General features: G+C 38.9%; 1 protein-coding gene across 2 annotated transcripts; it reads right to left on the bottom strand.

Annotated features, from left to right (window-relative positions):
- Nucleotides 1-9965: 9965 nt before the first annotated feature.
- Nucleotides 9966-12852, bottom strand: LOC104592172 (tetraspanin-19-like). Of its 2 annotated transcripts, none has more exons than XM_088892622.1 (6): nucleotides 12539-12852; nucleotides 12082-12181; nucleotides 11904-11984; nucleotides 11701-11805; nucleotides 10331-10618; nucleotides 9966-10238 (listed from the first exon to the last, which is right to left on the bottom strand). In XM_088892622.1, exons 1-5 carry the CDS (start codon nucleotides 12700-12702, stop codon nucleotides 10442-10444), a joined length of 627 nt encoding a protein of 208 aa, XP_088748748.1. In that variant the 5' UTR covers nucleotides 12703-12852; the 3' UTR covers nucleotides 9966-10238; nucleotides 10331-10441. The 2 variants fall into 2 exon arrangements, with proteins under 2 accessions (XP_088748748.1, XP_088748749.1); XM_088892623.1 differs by lacking the exon at nucleotides 12539-12852 and adding an exon at nucleotides 12378-12436.
- Between the last annotated feature and the right edge of the window lie 5312 nt (nucleotides 12853-18164).

The raw sequence follows: 18164 nt of genomic DNA, 5'->3' as shown, positions 1-18164 counted from the left end.
CGTAATCAACCTAAAATAGGCTTTTCGTGTCTTTTCGGTGCTTTAGCACTAGATCTTCCATGAACAAAATAGGAGTAGACCAAAATTTGATCTGCCCGACTTGTAAACAGTCGAAAGACCGTATAAAAAAATGCACCAAACGGGCCCCAAGTTGTCAAGTTTTAACAGCAACAACGTGGCAACAAACTCGAATTCGACGGTGACGACTTGGATCGATCACATGGTGGGCGACCTCCTGGGACCCACCACCCTTCCGGATTCAGTCAGACCCGTTCCCGATGAAATAACGCACAGAAGCATGGAGATGTTTCCGATGCAAGGCTGTTCGAATGGTGTTCAAACGGGCCTGAAGCCGATTTCTTCGGATACCCGAAGAGCTTTGACCAGTCAAAACCCCTAGGTGAATTTCGATGAATACCAGCTGATTGATTATCACTTTCCGGAATCATGGAGATGTTCCGATGAAATAACGCACAGAAGCATGGACATGTTCCGACGCAAGGCTGTTCGAATGGTGTTCAAACGGGCATGAAGCCGATTTCTTCGGATACCTGAAGAAATTTGACCAGTTAAAACCCCTACGTGAATTTCGATGAATACTAGGTGATTGATTATCACTTTCCGGAATCCAGTATCAAAATTGGACCATTTGAATTCGGATTATTTCGGTTGGATGATCCAAAGTGCATAAAATATGGATCCGATTTTATCGGGTCTAATTACTTACGTCTCTGGTTCAAGGCTCCAGGTGATAGGTTAAATGGTCCAACCATTTAGACCAATAACAAGCAGAAAGCACTAGTTATTTAAATTAAATAAAAACCAATTAAGGTATAAGAAATGAGAAAATTGGATGAATAAGAGTAGTGGATAAGTTATTTTGATCGAAGAGCTTTTCATTTCGGTCATACCAGGTATAATAGGAGGAAATAGTTATCCAAGCTAGCGTCCGCAAGAAAAGATTTTTATCATTCAATTGCTGTTTTAAATCATTCAAACATTGAATCCAAGAAGACTGGAAAAGAGAAGCAAAACTCAGAGACAAGAAGTTTCTTTTGATTTTCTCGATTTCATTTAAAGTTTTTTGAGGGAACTTAATGACATTCATATAATGAATGGGTGAAGCTTGGAGAACAGGCTAAATAAGGGTGTTTACTCTGGCCATAGAAATAGTGAAATCCTTTCACTTACTTAGCTTTTAAATTAGGGAAAATGACGGTTCAGCCTAGGGTCAGAATTTTTAGACCCAAAGTACATTTGGGGTAGGTGCCAATTTGGAATTGATACCAATTCACGGGCGGGCATTGGTGTGTAGAGTGAGGGTTTTGGACATTTTGAATGTTTATAGTTCTGCAATAGGATTCAGAAATCTGCAATGGGCCTGTCTGTACTTCTCCATTTAAATTATCCAAAAGGAAGGTAAGAGAAGAGTGTTTATTCTGGTTCTAATAGAGGGGGATACCTAAGTATTATGATTGTGAATCTATGTTCCCCAAATATATAGTGCATCACTTGGTTCAACAACTGAAATGATGTTTCGAGGTTGAGTGCTTGGGGTGAAGATGTTTCGAGGTAGATCTCTTTGGAAAGATCAGAGAGGTGGAAGGAGATGAGAAGCTAGGAATTGGTACAGTGGTGTAGAGAAGGGGGCGAGGAGGAAACCGAACTTCTCTTACAGTAAGGCGGTTACGACTGGAGTTTGGCCGAATTTTGGGTAGTCTGAAATCAAGAAGGTGGAGGACAGACAAATGATATTTACAGAGTCCCAAGGCATAGAGGCCAGAAGGAGTTTCCTGAGAGATTGCTTGGTGGGAAGATTTCAGTGGAGGGCAAGTTTTCAAGAAGTGGAAAAATGGGTAAGTAGATGTTGGGAGGAGGTGGGAGGAGTGAAGTAATTGGGGGTGATTTTAATGCAACTATTTCGGTGGATGAGAAGAATACAGAGGGTAGAAGAATTGGTTCGATGAACATGTTTGCTGACTTCATAAACAGTATGGAATTAATGGACATCCCAATTCAGGGTAATAGATTCACTTGGACCAATAACCAATCTGTCCCGACCCTGGTTAGGCTGGACAGATTCTTGGTTTCTTCAAACTGGGATGAATTCTTTCCTGATTTCAGACAGCTTACCCTTCCTAGACCGATGTCCGACCATAGCTTTATTCAACTTGTTTGTGGTCTTCGTGAGACAGTCAAATCCCCGTTTAAGTTTGAAAATGCTTGGTTTGAGGAGGAAAATCTTATCCCCTTAATCAACTTTGTGTGGAATGAGTTGCAAGTGGACGACTCTAGTTCTTTCGTTATGGCATCAAAATTAAAGGCTGTCAAGGATAAACTAAAAATTTGGAGTAAGGAGAAGAATATGAAGTGGGTTACTGATAAGAAGGCTTTGTTGAGCACCATTGTAGAGATTGATAGAGCTGAAGAGGTGGGTCCCTTTTCTGAAGATCCGAGACTTAAGAGGTCAATTGCAAAATTCATATATGATAAGATGGCAGTTGAGGAAGAGAGGAAGTGGAGACAAAAAGATAAATCCATTTGGCTTAAAGAGGGGGATAAAAATACAAAGTTCTTTCACAAAATGGCAAATGCTCGTGCTAGGTTCTCTTCAATCAGCAAGCTGGCGTGGGAGGACAGGTGTGGTGAGTCTAGTTCTGAAGTCAAATCTATAGCTACTTCTTTCTATAAGAACCTTTATAAAGAGAAGTGGGTTCAGAGACCTTTTCCCTCCGAGCTCCAATTTAACAAGTTAAATGAAGAGCAAAAAATCTGGTTAGAGAGACCATTCTCAGAAGAGGAAATTAAGGGTGCAGAAAAGAAGCTAGAAAATGATAAATCACCGGGTCCTAATGGGTTCTTTAATCTATTCTATTTAAAATGTTGGGATATTGTGAGGAATGATCTGATGCAGGTGCTTCGGGCATTTCACACTAATGCCTCCTTTTAGAGAAGTCTGAATGCAACTTGCATCACTCTTATTCCAAAAATTGAGGGGGTTGTCAATATAAAGGACTTCAAGCCCATTAGTCTCTTGCACAGTTTCTACAAAATCTTGGCTAAGGTTTTGGCTGAAAGAATGAAGTGTGTGTTAGGCAGTGTTATCTCTTGTAACCGAAGTGCTTTTGTCCCAGGTAGACAGATGGTTTTGACTCTGTTCTCATTGCTAATGAATTGTTGGAGTCTAGAAGAAGAGAAGGGACACCAGGTGTTTTGTGTAAACTGGATATTGAAAAAGCTTATGATCATGTTAACTGGCACTGCTTGGATCTGGCTTTGGAGAAAATGAATTTTGGGCAGCTTTGGAGAAACTGAATCAGAATTTGTGTTAAGACTCCTAAGTTCTCCATCTTAATTAATGGGCAAACAACGGGGTTTTTTGGAAGTTCAAGAGGTTTGAGGCAAGGTGACCCTCTCTCTCCCCTACTCTTCATTTGTGTCATGGAAATTTTATCTATCTTTAGCAAGAAGGCTGCTGAGAATGGGCTTTGCAATTGCTCCGGGGAAAGAAAAAAGTCAATATTTTTCAATTTGCTGATGACACCTTATGCTTTGTTGATGCTTCTCCTAATCAACTAGAGGTGGTGCTTGGAATTTTGAGTTGGTTTGAGGTGGTGTTTGGCCTTAAAGTTAATTTGAGTAAATCTCAGATTATCCCTGTAGGTCTTGTTACAAATCTAGAAGTTTGTGCAGAAGTTATGGCTTGTCAGACTGCCCATCTTCCGGTCAAGTACTTGGGGCTCCCTCTAGGAGCTAAATATACTTCCGCTCAGATTTGGAATCCAGTGGTTGAAAGAATGGAGAAGAAATTGGCTTCTTGGAAAGCTAAATACCTTTCTTTTGGGGGGGAGAGTGATCTTAATTAAGGGTACTCTTTCTAATTTACCTACGTACTACCTCTCCCTATTTCCTATTTCTTCCAAAGTGGCTAACATAGTGGAGCAACTACAGAAAAACTTTCTCTGTAGAGGTTGGGAGGAGGAGGAGAAGAAGGTTCATGTTGTAAACTAGGATCAAGTGTGTCTTCCTAAGAAAGTTGGAGGGTTGGGAATAAGAAAATTGAAGAAATTCAATTCTGCCCTCCTGTGTAAATGGCTTTGGAGATTTGCAAATGAAAGAAATGCTTGGTGGAGAAAGCTGATTGTGGACAAATACGGAGTGGACTGGGGTGATTGGAGATCCAATTCTCCTATTTCAAGAGGGATAAGTTCCATTTGGACAGGTATAATGAAGAACGCTAGTTTATTTGAGGAAAGAATTGGTTACAACTTGGGAAATGGGGAAAGAATCAAATTTTGGAAAGACTCTTGGTGTTTTGAAGTGTGTCTGAAAGATGCCTTTCCTCTCTTGTATCAAATTTCTGTAAATCAGGACTCCTCGGTGGCTGAGAATTTCAATGTGGATGGTAACTCTTTCAGTTGGAACCTAACTTGTAGGAGGCGCCTCTTTGATTGGGAAATTGAGGAGTATGCAATTCTGTTGGGCCTGCTCCAGAACTAAAGGATTGGCTCAAACATGGAGGATTCTTGGAGATGAAAATGGGAAGCTGATGGCATGTTTTTTGTTAAATCTATGTTCAGTAAGTTGATAAATTCAGGTCAGGAAAACTTTCCGGCTAGGTAGATTTGGAGCTCATTTAGTCCTTCTAAAGTGAAGTTTTTGCTCTGGACAATGGCTTTAAATAAATGTCTATCCAAAGTTAATCTAGTGAAATGTGGCATTCAGATTTCGGATATGTCATGTGGCTTATGTGGTGGGGTAGTAGAAACTATTGAACATCTGGCCTTACATTACCCAGTCTCGACTTATATTTGGAGGCATTTTCTCCAAACTTACATTGCCCAGTCTCGACTTATCTCGGTTTGAAAGACTATCCCGGCTGCTGTGCTTTGGAAATGGTGCAAATAGCTGTGGGTAAACTTCTGCCCTGGGTGTCAACATCAGAGTTGTTTAAAAATCAGAATTTAAGTCTGTTGTTTAGATCTCAGAACTGGTTGTATCTGTAATTTGTGGTGGCTCTAGGCAGCTTCTAATGGCATAGGCTCCTTTGTACTGGTTTTTATTTTAATAAATTACCTTACCTTTTCAAAAAAAAATGCAGTTGACATTTAAACATTCTTTGACATCTAGGATGGATAATTTTGCTAAAAATAATACTAGATTTATCATAATTGATTACCTGGCCAAATAAAGATCGGAACTGATGAACAAACTTACAGTTATCCACTTCTGGTACAACATGATGTCATCAATGAAAAAGGGTGAGAAATTAAAGGAGCTTGGTGATGTATTCTTACTAAGTGTACCCTTACTGTTTGAAAATTGACTGATGCTACCCTTACTATTTTTGCCAATTGACTAACTCTATTCTTACTATTAACCTCCGTAAAAAAACAATGCAAAATGCCTAAACTACCCTTCGGAGTTCAGATGTTGTCGTTGCTGGGTGGAGTTACAGAGCAGCAGGTAGAGTTACGGGGCAGTGCCATCGCCGTCGCCTAGGAAGAAGATAAAGAGATCAAACTTCAGATGTTGTGTCGTCACCCAGAGGAAGAATGAAAATGATGAAATGTCCGCCTTTAAGTTAAAAGAAAAACTCCTTCCCTAACCTCTTCTCCCCTCTTTTGAATGTTAAATATTGAACCGGCTGGAGTTTTCATAGATGAGTTTGAGTCTGAGATCTAGAGTGGCATGAGTCTTTGCAATGTGTAGATCGGCCAAATAAGTTTTGAGTATAAGATTTCCAACGATGTACAGCATGAGTCGGATCTCTAGAGCGGAGGTTGAGATCTGGTTGTATCTGTTGTGGTGTGCAGCATGAGTTTAAGTTTGAGATCTGTTGTATCAGATTCATGCCACTCTGAAGGTCTGAGATCTCTGGTCAAATACAAACCAACTAAGTTGGTGGGGGCGTTGTTTCTGAGTTGAAGAGGATTGAAGTTTTGGAGCAAGAAAAGTTTGGGTTGCTGCACGATAAGGGGGAGAACGATGAGAAAATCAAGCTTCTCACAGAGGAGATCAAATGATTCAAGAAGAATCATGGGTTATGCTTCCAAGGATGCATCAATGGAGGAAAATGTGTTCAGGGTGTTACATGGACAACAAGTTCTACGTGATCAGAGGGCAAAACGAAAGAGGAGTTGATCTCACCTACGGTGAGTTCTATGATGCAAATAGAAACGCATGGGAGCTAGTTCCAGACATGTTGAAGGATGCCCCTGTTTCGACATCGTGATCTCCACCCCTTGTTGCTGTTGTGAACAACGAACTCTACTCACTCGAAGTTTCATGAAACCATCTAAAGTTGTACTTGAAGAAGAGCAACTTGTGGAAGGATTTGGGGATGGTTCATGTGAGAGCCGATCAGAACAGGGCACTTTGAGTATTAAATTTTTAGTTAATCAAAATAATGGTATAAAGACGGTTGTAAAATCAGAGTGCTATCAAAACCTTGTAAACCTTATGGTTTAGCATTCGCTTACCCCGCGTCCACTTTAGGTGCTAAATCCAAATCACTATTGGTTCGTTTTGAGTTTTAGAATAGAGAAGAGGTCTTCTCTGTTCTCTTCGACATCATTGTCATTACAGCAGCAACTAACGTTGGCCAGACCTCACGGTAGCTTATTCCCACGAACAATGGCGCCCCTCTTGTTCTCTTCTCCGAAACCGCCACAACTGAATAGGTCTATCTCCTTAGCCATCGTCTCCTCTGAGAATCCTCGTATTATTGGTGAAAAAGAAGGGGAGAGAGAAAGAGGGGGAGAGAGGTGAAGGGTAAAATTGGATTTTAAAAAATATATATCACGCGCGAACGAGTTTTGACGAAATATTAACATAATTTAATGGTAAGGGTAGAGTTAGTCAATTGTTAGAAACAGTAGAGGTAACATTAGTCAATATTCAAACAGTAAGGGTACACTTAGTCAATTAGCTAAACCATAAGGGTAGTTTAAGAAATTTACCCTTAATAAAAAGACATTTCGAGCTATTTTTAGGTTTGATTGGGGGAAGATCTAATTGTCGAAAGACTTTACCCCAAAAAGACGTAGAAAGCCTGTTTCGGGCTATTTTCAGGAAGCTTTGAATTGAGCTTTTCGACTTTTTTTGTCTCATCTTCACATAGAAAGATGCACCTCCAGCCAAACGGTATGTGGGCTGCCGAGATCTTTATGTAAAAGACCACTATTTCTTTTGACTGTCAAATCTTCCAAAAGGTCTTTCAAAAAAGACTTGTCAAATGGCACCAAAGTCTAGAAAGCCCTTCCATAGCTAACATGAATAAGGAGACAAAGACTCTTTGACATAAGCCTCTGGTAGGAGACAAGTGGCCCTCTAGAGTACCATTGATTAGGACTAAGAAGGATAGTGTGGATAAACATTTCAAGATCAAACTACACCACTCAAGAAATAAAAAAGACTAAAGATTTCATTAGATGAGACTAGCTAAGGTTGCATTTGGCATTCCTTATTTTAAGGACTCATCTCCTTTTTGTAGTTAAAAACCAAGTGTTCATAGGGGTATTTTAATAGCAAAAAGGAGATAAGTCCTTAAAAAATGAATGCCAAATGCAGCCTAAACCTATCATAAGCCTTAGACATATCCAACTTCAAGGCCAAGGAGAGAGTCAAACCGTTTATGACTAGATGATGCAGAATTTCACGAGTAATAATGACTATCCACCATTTGAGGGTCACGTACAAAAGCAGCTTGATAAGGAGAGATGAATTTATCTAAAAGAGACTTAAACCTAGGGATGAAATAATGAGATGGTAATCTTGGAATTTCGAGCAGGCAATGTGTTTAGGGATGAGATAAATGGATGTATGATTTAGCCTATGTAAAAGTCTTCTATTAATAAAAAAAAAAAGGAAAAGTATCTGCAGCTCATTGTAGAATTCTGAATTACAGCCCCCCATAGTCTACTAGTAGTCCCTCCCGTAGGGTGGGGCTAAAGAATTCTGAGCTGGGTTTATCAGTCATTCTCCCTAAAAAAAATCTTGAACAAACTGTACAATATATTCATGCATCAAATCCCAAAAATCCTGAAAAACAAGGGCCAGCATACCATCAAGACCAGGTGCTTTCAATTTGCTTATGCTAAAAACAACCTGTTTGATTTCACAGCCACAAGTGTTTGATTGTGTTCAGGCGAAATAACAGGCTGGTAAGATAGATATATATTGTGTTCGGTACTACTGATCAAAACAAATTATTGTTTCTACCAAAGGTTAATGATTAGTCACATACATGCATTTTATATGTGATGTGACAATACATATTTTTCACGGATTTGTATTGATCAACTTAACACAAGGTGGGTGAAAACAGCAATGGTACCAAAGTTTTTGGTATTGTGGTGTTGCACAAGTATTGGGGCTCTGTCTGCTACTGGCGAGCTGTTCTCGCATCTCTACCCACTAGACATTGCAGCTGCGCATTGGGAATATCTCCCTGATTTATTATACATGGTGGTAATGCTCTGTGGGTTGGGATGTGGGAACATGTGGGTAGTAGATCCCGAGTGCAAGTATTGCATTTGACCATTTGTACTTGATTGGCTGATTCTGTCAAGACCCTTTACCACAAGCCCCTATTCAATGGAAATTGATCTCTCTTATTTTACCTCCTTTAGGCTGTGCTTGGTTTGATGGGAACTAAGAGAGAAAATTCCTTAAGAACTCTCCCTCAACTTAGAGATTTTCTGAATAACCAGACCAGATGGAAAGAGCTGGACTGGTGAATTTGAAATCCAGCAAGTGATTATCGAGAACGTGAACCAGTTTTATGAGTTGAAGCTTTTTCTTTCTCTAAGCAATTTCTCTTTGCAAATATACCTAGTGCGTTGAAAATTCTTTTTGTTTATATAGCTGACAGTGAATACTGAATATATTGGAATCCTCTCTGTCAAATTGACCTCATATACAAGTTCGAGTATTTTACCCTTGTTGTATTGCTCCAATGCTGCTATTAGCAGCAGCAAAGGAGTCATTCGGCATTGGATGGTTGACTGGTTAGTGATGGAGAAATTAGCAGTGGCAGAAAAAGGTTGCTGGGCTTCAGTGTAGAAGAGGGGGAATGAGAGAGAGACGGGGGGATTGATGAAAGCAGATCTCCAGTAGACCTGCAAATGATAATACATAAACACCCTTGACCTGGAAACATGTAAAAGCATTGGCGAAAGTAGATCTTTAATCCTGAACATGATTAGCATTCAACTCGTAAAGATTCAATCCCACCATTTGTTTTGTCTATGTCCTTCTGTCCATGCTATTTTGTTTGCTAGTCCTTGGGGCTTCAGATGTCCTGGGAATGGCTTGTGTTCAATTGTTGACTGGGTTTGGGATGTCCTCCATGATGATTGTTTTAGAAATGTGAAAGAACTTGGTTAGCTATTGCTTTCTATTACATCTGGATGCTCAGGAATGAAGCTGTGTTTCAAAGTGAAGTAATCTTAGAGATGTGGAATGGATTTTATGCAAGGCCATTAATATTTTTAATACCTCTATTATGGGGCCAGCTCTAATACTTTTGGATCAACCTGTGGAGCTGGTTCAAGAAATTTTAAAATGAGAAGCAGATGGGTTGAGCAAAGGCATGATTCTGTTTGAATCTGGTGTGAAGGAGCCATGGAGGGATCTCCAATGAAGGTAAAGGTTCTTTTGGTGTGTTAGCTTGTTCTAATTCTAGGTCCTTTTTGGCTGCTGCAGGTGGACCTCTTCATTTAAAATTTGGTGCTCTAGAAGCTGAATGTCAAGCCATTCCGTTTGTTGTTCATTTGCAAGATCACAGAATTAGGAAGTGTTGAATGTGTTCTTGATTCTCTTCTTTTGATCCTGGCTCTGAAAGGATCAAAAGTTTCAATTCCTTGAACTTTGTAGCATGTGTTGGATGAGATCAAATCTGTTGCTTCACATTTTAGTTTTATTTCATTTGATCATGTAATTAGAACTAATAGCTCACTGTATTGCTCAGAAAACTAATTCAGTTCAGGAGGTTTTGATATGAACTCTCCTCTAAATTTTGCCAAGCGAATGATACCATAAAGGGATGTAACAGGGTTTACATTTGCCTCCATACATTTTTAGATTCAAATTTACAACATATTTTAAATTATAACTGAGCTGAACTCACTCGTCTTTCTTCCACTTGCAAGGTACATACAAGGAAAAATAAATTAACTGCATCTGCCAGTAATAATCCATTAATTTATTCCAGCTCTACCAATACTCTTCTTCATCTGCCAGTAATGCTTGTAATTAATTCCTAGCTATCAAAGAAAAAAAGTACTAATTCTATTTCCAAAAAACCTTGTACTAACTATGAACTTACCATTTTCTCTGCCCATGTCTCAGAATTCGTCCCTTGTGAGAGTTTGAGGGCTCCAATGTTCTTGTTTGACGCAGAATTGGATTGACGCAAAACAAAACGTGTTGTTTCTGGTTACCTCTCATTGCAATATAACCACCTCCGGTTCATCCTTGATCTATTAAGATTTTCCAGCGGGCCAGGTCCCAGCAAAAATGAATATCTTAGCTCATTTGAGTCCAGGACAATACAGTGACTCCTTGGTTCTGATCCCATGGCCCAAAGAATGATTGCCAGGATAAAAGCAGTGATCTGAAAATGGGTAATACCTCTTATCATTATCATATTTTCTAGCCAGAAGTAATTCCTGAACTAATAGTAGACAAATAAGGGGGTATTCTCCAATGTGATTGTTTTATTTGTTGTGATTTTAAGAAAAATGGGTCTATGGTTAGTTTGAGAAAATCATTATTTTGTAAAACTAAAACAGACAAAGCAGATTTTTTTTATTGTGTAATGCTTTTCTTTAAAAAATCAGAAATGTGTTCTTGGAACTTTTGGTTTCAAAAACATGTTTTCCTCTGCTTATAAAGCATACAGATGCAATATCCGGATGCACATTCTAATCAAATGCAAATGTAGTTCACCTTTCTACTTTTGGCTCAGTTTGTTTGCAGTGAGAATTTCATTTGTACTTGTGTAAATGCATGGGAGTACAAATAGGTGCAAAATTTTGTATCAGGTAAGAGTGCAAATCATGGTTACAAATAAACGAATGCAAAAGGTGCAAAATTTCTATCAGGTTCATATTTGTGGTTTTGTACTGCAAATAAACATAGAATTTATTTTTATTTATATTTTGGATCCAAATACATTTATATGTGAGTTGGTTTGATTTATAGAAACATTAAAGCAACACTTGTAAGAGGCTCTATAGGAAATTTCAATGTGTTTCAACACACCAAATAGTAGCCAAAAATGTTGTTCCTTTTGAAAAACATGTTTCTTCTTTTGAAAGCATATTTTTGTTGGTTTTAGAAACAGGGTATCTTCCTGAAGGGTAAACCTATGATGCCGGAAAGGTATGATACCAGAAGTGCTTTGAATTTTGATGAATACCACCTGATTAGTTACCACTTATATGATACTGGTTGATTGGTTACAAGTTTTTCCAGTATCATAAGTTCATAGTTGAATCTAACTGAGAATGTTGTGTTTTTCTTTTTCTGCTGAAATGTTGGTTTTGATATAAACAAGAAAAACAACAAAATTCATGTTGGAAAACACCCCAGAAGCTGACTAATTCATTTCATATTTACAAGAAAAGAAAAATCAAATAGTAATAGTGCTCAGAACAATTTCTTGGTAAGAAGTTTATGATGTTTATATCTTACCTGTGCTACTAAGACCACTACTCCAATAATGCGACATATGGTCATATGCACAGTCAGAAAGTTAATGAACCTCATATCTTGATCGACAACATATTTGGAAATTTTCTGTCACAAGAGAAGGGAGAGATTCAGTGTTGTATGAGAGGAAACAGAAATAAATAATCCTTTGGAAGGTCTATATCAATGGGTGTGAAAGAACATACAGCAAGCACGTTCATCTCGAAGAAGATTTCAACAATGGCCCCGATTTGGAGACATAGAATGAAGAAAACAGATACAATGTACTTGAAATTGGTTAAGGATAAACTAATTAGTGGTTAGATTGCTATATAATTTCTTCTATGGAGGGGGGGATGATTCCAAGTTAATTGAAAAGGATACAATAAAAAGGGTAAAATTACTGGAGTAACTGGCAACAACATGGCCGCAGAGCATGCTGAAGCAAATAACAATGCCAAGCGCTAGGCATGTGTAGATGAACCTGTAGGACAAACAGAGTGAAGTATATATGAGCAAGAGGAGAAACAGAAAGGCCACCACCTATTCACTCAAAACAGAAAACAAGAAAGAAACAATGGAGAGTAGATCGATTTCTTATCAGAACCCCTCTTTTTGCCAAATCTCAGCATATTTTGGATTTGGTGAGAGCCTGACTCTCTTTTCTAAGGCTAACCCACCTCATTGATTGTGAAGAGGAATAAGAAGAAGCAAGCAATTAGGTTACCCACTTCCAGAAATTAGATACCATACCATTTAAAATCCCAAAAACGGGAACTCCAACAATCTAATGAACAATAACAAAAGGCAAATAAAAAATAGGTGGGGATGGAAGAACTACCAGGGGGTGGTAGGAGGTAACGCAGGATTTAGCTGAGATTCTCCTTGGCCCCACCTCTTCAACAACCAGAGAGAGTAGATAATCATAGCGATCCCACAGAAGTTGATCACCAGGTTGACCGTCCTCATTGTGTAGTGCAAGAAGCACCTGGTGCAAGTTATCATTGTTGGATCTGTAACCAGTAATCACTGCTAGGCACTCATAGACGGCAAAGTACGGAGTCTACCTCAACTCAAACCTTCTTCTGGGTGTTGCTCTGCTGCTTAGCTCTCTCATCTTACCTTCTTCACTGACACTAACATGATCCTTATAGCAAGAAGAAATATTTGAATAATTGAGGCTGCTTCAATCTTGAGGGCGAGTGGGGAAAGAAACCTTTGGAAAGTTGGACCGTATGGTTGCATTCTTTCCTCATTGTCAATAGTCAATACCTACCGAAACAAGGCCATGCGAAAGACTGATGGTTAGACGGTTGAAACAGGAGCTCGCATCCTGTGAACCCCTCGGTTCATGGTTGAGACAGAAGCGTGCACCCTCCAATTAGAGGGAAACACGTCTTTTTTTTAATCTAACTAACCAATCAGCAGCCGCATTGCCCTTTAGACTTACAGGTACTCCACCTTTCCTTCAGACTCTCTCGGCCGGTAAACTGCACTCCTCAATAATTCGCTGCATTCTCTAAGGGGAAATCGATGACAAGGATAGAATCTCCCTCGATGATAATGTATCTGTTTGAAAAGTTTAGAGCCACAACATTTAATGCAGTAAACCTAATTTTACTTAGTTTTGGGGTCCAAAATGCAATCCATAAAATCCGTGGCCACCATTGATATAAGTGGCCACCAAATCAAGACTTAACTATTTGATGGATAATGTTTTTCTTTCTTTTAGAGAAAGACTATCAGAGCCAACAATACTCTGAATCTCTAAGAAATTTTGACGAGCTCTTTCGATGATCACAGGAGGGGGCATCCCCCTGTTATTAAAAACTTTATCATTTCGATTTTTCCAAATCTGTCATAACAACAGAGTCATTTTTTCTTTTCTATAAGGGTCAAGGGAGACCCCACTACAACTGGTAGAAAGGCCATTTCACCAATTAGTAATAGATCCCACATTGTTGCTGGGAAGATCCAAATCATCTCGCATAGCAAGCCACACTTGTTTGGAAATAGCACAATTTAAGAAGATATAGTCACAATCTTCTTCTTCCCCACAAAAGGAGCAAGCCCCATCAATATCTAGGCCTTGGAGATTAGCATTTTCTTATAAAAGGAGAAGGGGTTTTCAAAATCCAAATTTTATTAACTCCAATCATATTCTCACTAGGGATTCCATACATCCGGCCAGCTTCATTGTAGGCCGATTTCAAGGAGAAAAAACCCTTTGGGTTGGACCTCCAAACGATTATTGGATGGACCAATAAGACATTGAATTTGGATGGACTGGATGGACCAATATGACATATTGGATTGGACCTGGTCCATCCATAATGAATTTATATTAGATTGAGCCAATATCTGGTCTATTGATAGAAGATAAGAACATAGGTATCAATGGATCAGGCTTGAGTTGAAACCAATCTAAATTAACAGGAATTTGAACAGATTGGACAATGTCTGGACCGTTTCAAAATGGTCCATAATATCCATTGGACTGGATTGGACCAGGTCCATTTGTAATGGACTCACATTGGACTGGACCGGATTGGACCAAATCCAGTCCAATTGACACCCCTAACTATAATTAAATCAGCTTCAAATATGATCCCCTAATATATTATGAAAGCCTTCAAAATTCCCAAAAGTACCATTACAGAAATGGATAAAAGTCAGAGAAATTTTCTTTGGTCAAACAAGAAGGATATGGGGGCTATGCACCTAATAAATTTGACTAAGGTGTGCACTTCAAAACATTGGGGTAATCTTGGCCTAAGAAATCTTGGGTGAGCTAATAAAGCATGCCTGGCTAATTTAGGATGGAAAGTCCTAAATGAAAAGAGAAAATCTTTGGGTTCAGGTTGTGACCCAAAAATATTTAAGAAAAGAAAACTTTTGGGAAGTAAGCCCAAAAGGAAGTCATTCTTGGGCATGGAAAGGTATCATGTCCTCTAGAGGTCTGCTAGGGAGAGGAGTGGGAATAATGATTGGTAATGCATGGAAACTCTACAAGATTTTGGACTGATAAATGGGTTGATGAGGAGCCCCTTCTCAATAGTGTGAATAGAGATACTATCCTCGACTTGGATCTTAGAATTAGTGATGTCATTGTTAAGGACAAAAATATTTGGAATGAGAACCTCATAAAGAACCTTGTTCCTAGTTATACTTGGAAAGTTGGAATAAAATCAAAACTATAATTATTCTGTCTATGGATCAAGAAAATGGATTTTGATTTGGGTGAAGTCCAACCCAAAACCGGTCCATTGACACCCCTGCAAGCTTTCTTTTAGGTTGTGTTTGGTTTGAAGGAAAAGGTAGGAGGGAAACCTACCTTTTCCTTCAAACCAAACATAACCTTAATTCTTTCAATAAGAAAATTGAAAGTATTTTTACAATATCTATTAGCAAAGATAGGGGGGTTCCAAGGTATAATTCTCTCCTATTGCCAATTGGAAATTTAAGGGTCTTTGACATCAATTTTTGAAGCTTGGGGTGGATACTTTTAGAGAAGATAAGACTAGATTTTGTAAAATTTGAACCCTAACCCAAAGCTTTGGAAAAATCCTCAATAATATTTTTAATTGTCAAACAAGCTTAAACATTTGCTTTAGTGAATGTTGTTAATGGTTCCGATTGCACCAAACACTAAAAAGACAAAATGAAAAAAAAAAAAACCTATTTTGAAGGATGTGGAAGCCTTGTGTGAACTCCCCTCACATTCTCTCATTTGAGCCCAAGCCAATGAGTAGACTGTCGGTGATTTCCCTATGCAACCGGCGACCGATGGTGTAGAATCAACCGGTGGCAAGAAATTAATTGGCGGTAAGTTCCATTATTATTAAATTAGGCTACCTTGTATAGGTTTCCCTATGTTTTCCTTTCTTTTCCTACTTTTTTCCTTTAAACCAAACACAGCCTCAGGTCCATCATTAGAATAATCATTTCGGACCCCAAATACTTAGGGTTCAAGCTTTATACGTTCGAACACCATTCGAACATCGAGAGAACAACATGTATTCGTAGGCGCGTGTGCATTTTATATACATGCAAGGATGGTCCCTCGATTCAAAGCATTTTCACTTTACCCTTTCTATTCTCTTCTTTCCCGCGTCCCTCCGGTCTCCACCCAAATCGACCCACCGAACCCCTGGTCTACTATTCTCTCCGGACGATACCGGCAGTGCAGTAAACAAGGATGAAGATCATGCCACCAAAAGCCCAAGCGATGCCAAGGTTGCCAACTCCATCACAATCACCACCGTTGTGGGCCTGGTCAGTCTGGCTTTTGTAACCGATGACCGTCAACAGAGTAATGTAGAGAAACAAAAGAGTGGCAATGAATTCAGCGATGTAGCAGGGGCGGCAAAATCAACTTAATAAACCTTAATTTCTTTTTCCTCATACTCCTAGAATAAATACCCCTTCCCACTTTACTTTCCTCTCACTCACTCCCACTCCCATCCAAGCATAACAACGAGTGCCTTCTCTCTCCTTCTCTCCTCCCTTCCCTTCTTTCCCAGCTCTTGTAAACTTATTGTTTTCGAGCTCTTGCACTCGTTACAGCATGGGAAAGGATGTTGAGGTTGCTGAACACGGTCATTTCTCCGCCAAGGACTACTACGACCCACCTCCGGCGCCTTTGATCGATGCCGTGGAATTGACCAAGTGGTCCTTCTACAGGGCTCTCATTGCTGAATTCATTGCCACACTTTTGTTTCTCTACATTACTGTGTTGATGGTCATCGGTAATGCCTTTTATCTTCACCGGCTGGAGAGCATAGCAGATCAGGGAGGGGTTCGGTGGATCAATTTGGGTGGAGACCGGAGAGACGCGGAAAAGAAGAGAATAGAAAGGATAAAGCGAAAATGTTTTGAATAGAGGGATGGCTAATGGTGTTGTGGTAAACGTCCGTTTACTAATTGCCATTCTCGCACGTACATAGAATGCACACGCGTCCTTCTCTCATAATGTTCGAATGGTGTTCGAACCTATAAAGCTTTGACTGAAGCCGAACCCAAATACTTGCTGCAGACACAATGTGAGGAGCAGATCCGGACCCCAAATACTTGCTGAAGAAACAGTGAAACAGTGAAACAGTGAAACACATCTCTGGGATCAATTTTCAAGTTCATTTTGGGCCGCACGTTAGCTCCACAGTGGGATCCATTCAGATCCATGATATAATATATTTCTTCTTTTCCATATCAAAGTTTCAAACACCATCCGAATCGGATCAACGATCTACCCTTTCCGGGTCCAGATTGGATCTATCCGTAATCGTCAAATTGCCCCTCTTTGAAATCTTTTACTTTTTTAGGCATTTGAACCTTACGGTACACCATCCGAAATCCTTTGACTTGGTAGGTTAATGCGATGGCCCCATTTGGGTTAAGCTTAAAAATACAAAACTGGGTCTCCAATCCACCGGGTTATACCCGTGTGGAGATACAGTGGAATATGGATCTGGATAAGGTTATTGGTGGCGTATTGTAGTCAATCATGAAGAAGGGTGGTTGTCTTACCATTCTTTCGAAAGAGAGACAAGATATATGACACATGATGACTATTAGTTGAATCAAAGCTTTCTAACTCCAATCTACTCAACTAATTGAATCACAAGATCTCTCGGCAGCTGTGGCGGAGACCATTCTAATGCAGCCAATAAAATGATGGAGACATTTCTTGCCCAAGGCAGTGGAGCTAGACAATTAAATGTAGGAGGAAAAACTAGTTTTCCAACGAGAGAGAGGATTCTTAGCCTCACTTCTCATTGTTACTTTTCATCCTCCTGGCTTAGCCTCACTTCTCATTGAACCGGTGCAACTGGTTCATGGATCTGGGCTTCTATACAAGGACATCTTCCTCCTTGCCGGGCAGAGTAACATGGCCGGATTGATTGACATGTCAGAGTATATGGAGCAACATTCTGTTGCCAGATTCACAGATTGATTGGCGCTCCTCCCGAGTAAGTTTTTTTTTTCTAAATTATTAATATTACGCCTATAATAAGAATATTATTATTAATCTTAATAATTAATCATAAAAATAACTAATAATTAATGATAATCGTTAAATAGTTAGTAGTAAACGGTGTTGTTTTGATTATTATTAAACACAAATACTTTAAGTAGTTGGTAGTAATAATCAATACTTTAATCACAACAATAATTAATAATGAATAATAAAAATAAAATAATTAATAATAATAATAATAGTCAATATTATGTAAACTATTATTATGATTAATTATAAAAATAATAATTAATAATTAATGAAGTACATTAACTTTCTTTTCTATGAATTATATTGTTTATGATTATTTCTATAAACTATGCAATTGACTTTGTTTTAGCCATTCTTATTATAGTTTATTTTAGGTTTTTTGTCAAATTGATCGGATCATTATTTTGATTGTTTTAATTTGTTTATAAGTTTCGATTGTTTCATTATTGATTAACAAAAC

Source organism: Nelumbo nucifera, chromosome 8 (assembly GCF_055504915.1).
Source record: "Nelumbo nucifera cultivar China Antique chromosome 8, China Antique-T2T, whole genome shotgun sequence".
Lineage (NCBI taxonomy): Eukaryota > Viridiplantae > Streptophyta > Magnoliopsida > Proteales > Nelumbonaceae > Nelumbo > Nelumbo nucifera.
The sequence above is the reverse complement of the archived record's forward strand: the minus strand, read 5'-3'. Positions and strand labels throughout refer to the sequence as shown.

What these genes read in the sequence shown, in the direction of transcription:
- LOC104592172 (XM_088892622.1), bottom strand. Translation starts at nt 12,702, where the DNA reads ATGATAACTTGCACCAGGTGCTTCTTGCACTACACAATGAGGACGGTC. An exon ending in TCGAGATGAACGTGCTTGCT is followed by an intron (nt 11,806 to 11,903) that starts GTATGTTCTTTC and finishes CTCTTGTGACAG; the next exon opens with AAAATTTCCAAATATGTTGT. An exon ending in TAGTGGTCTTAGTAGCACAG is followed by an intron (nt 10,619 to 11,700) that starts GTAAGATATAAA and finishes ACCCATTTTCAG; the next exon opens with ATCACTGCTTTTATCCTGGC.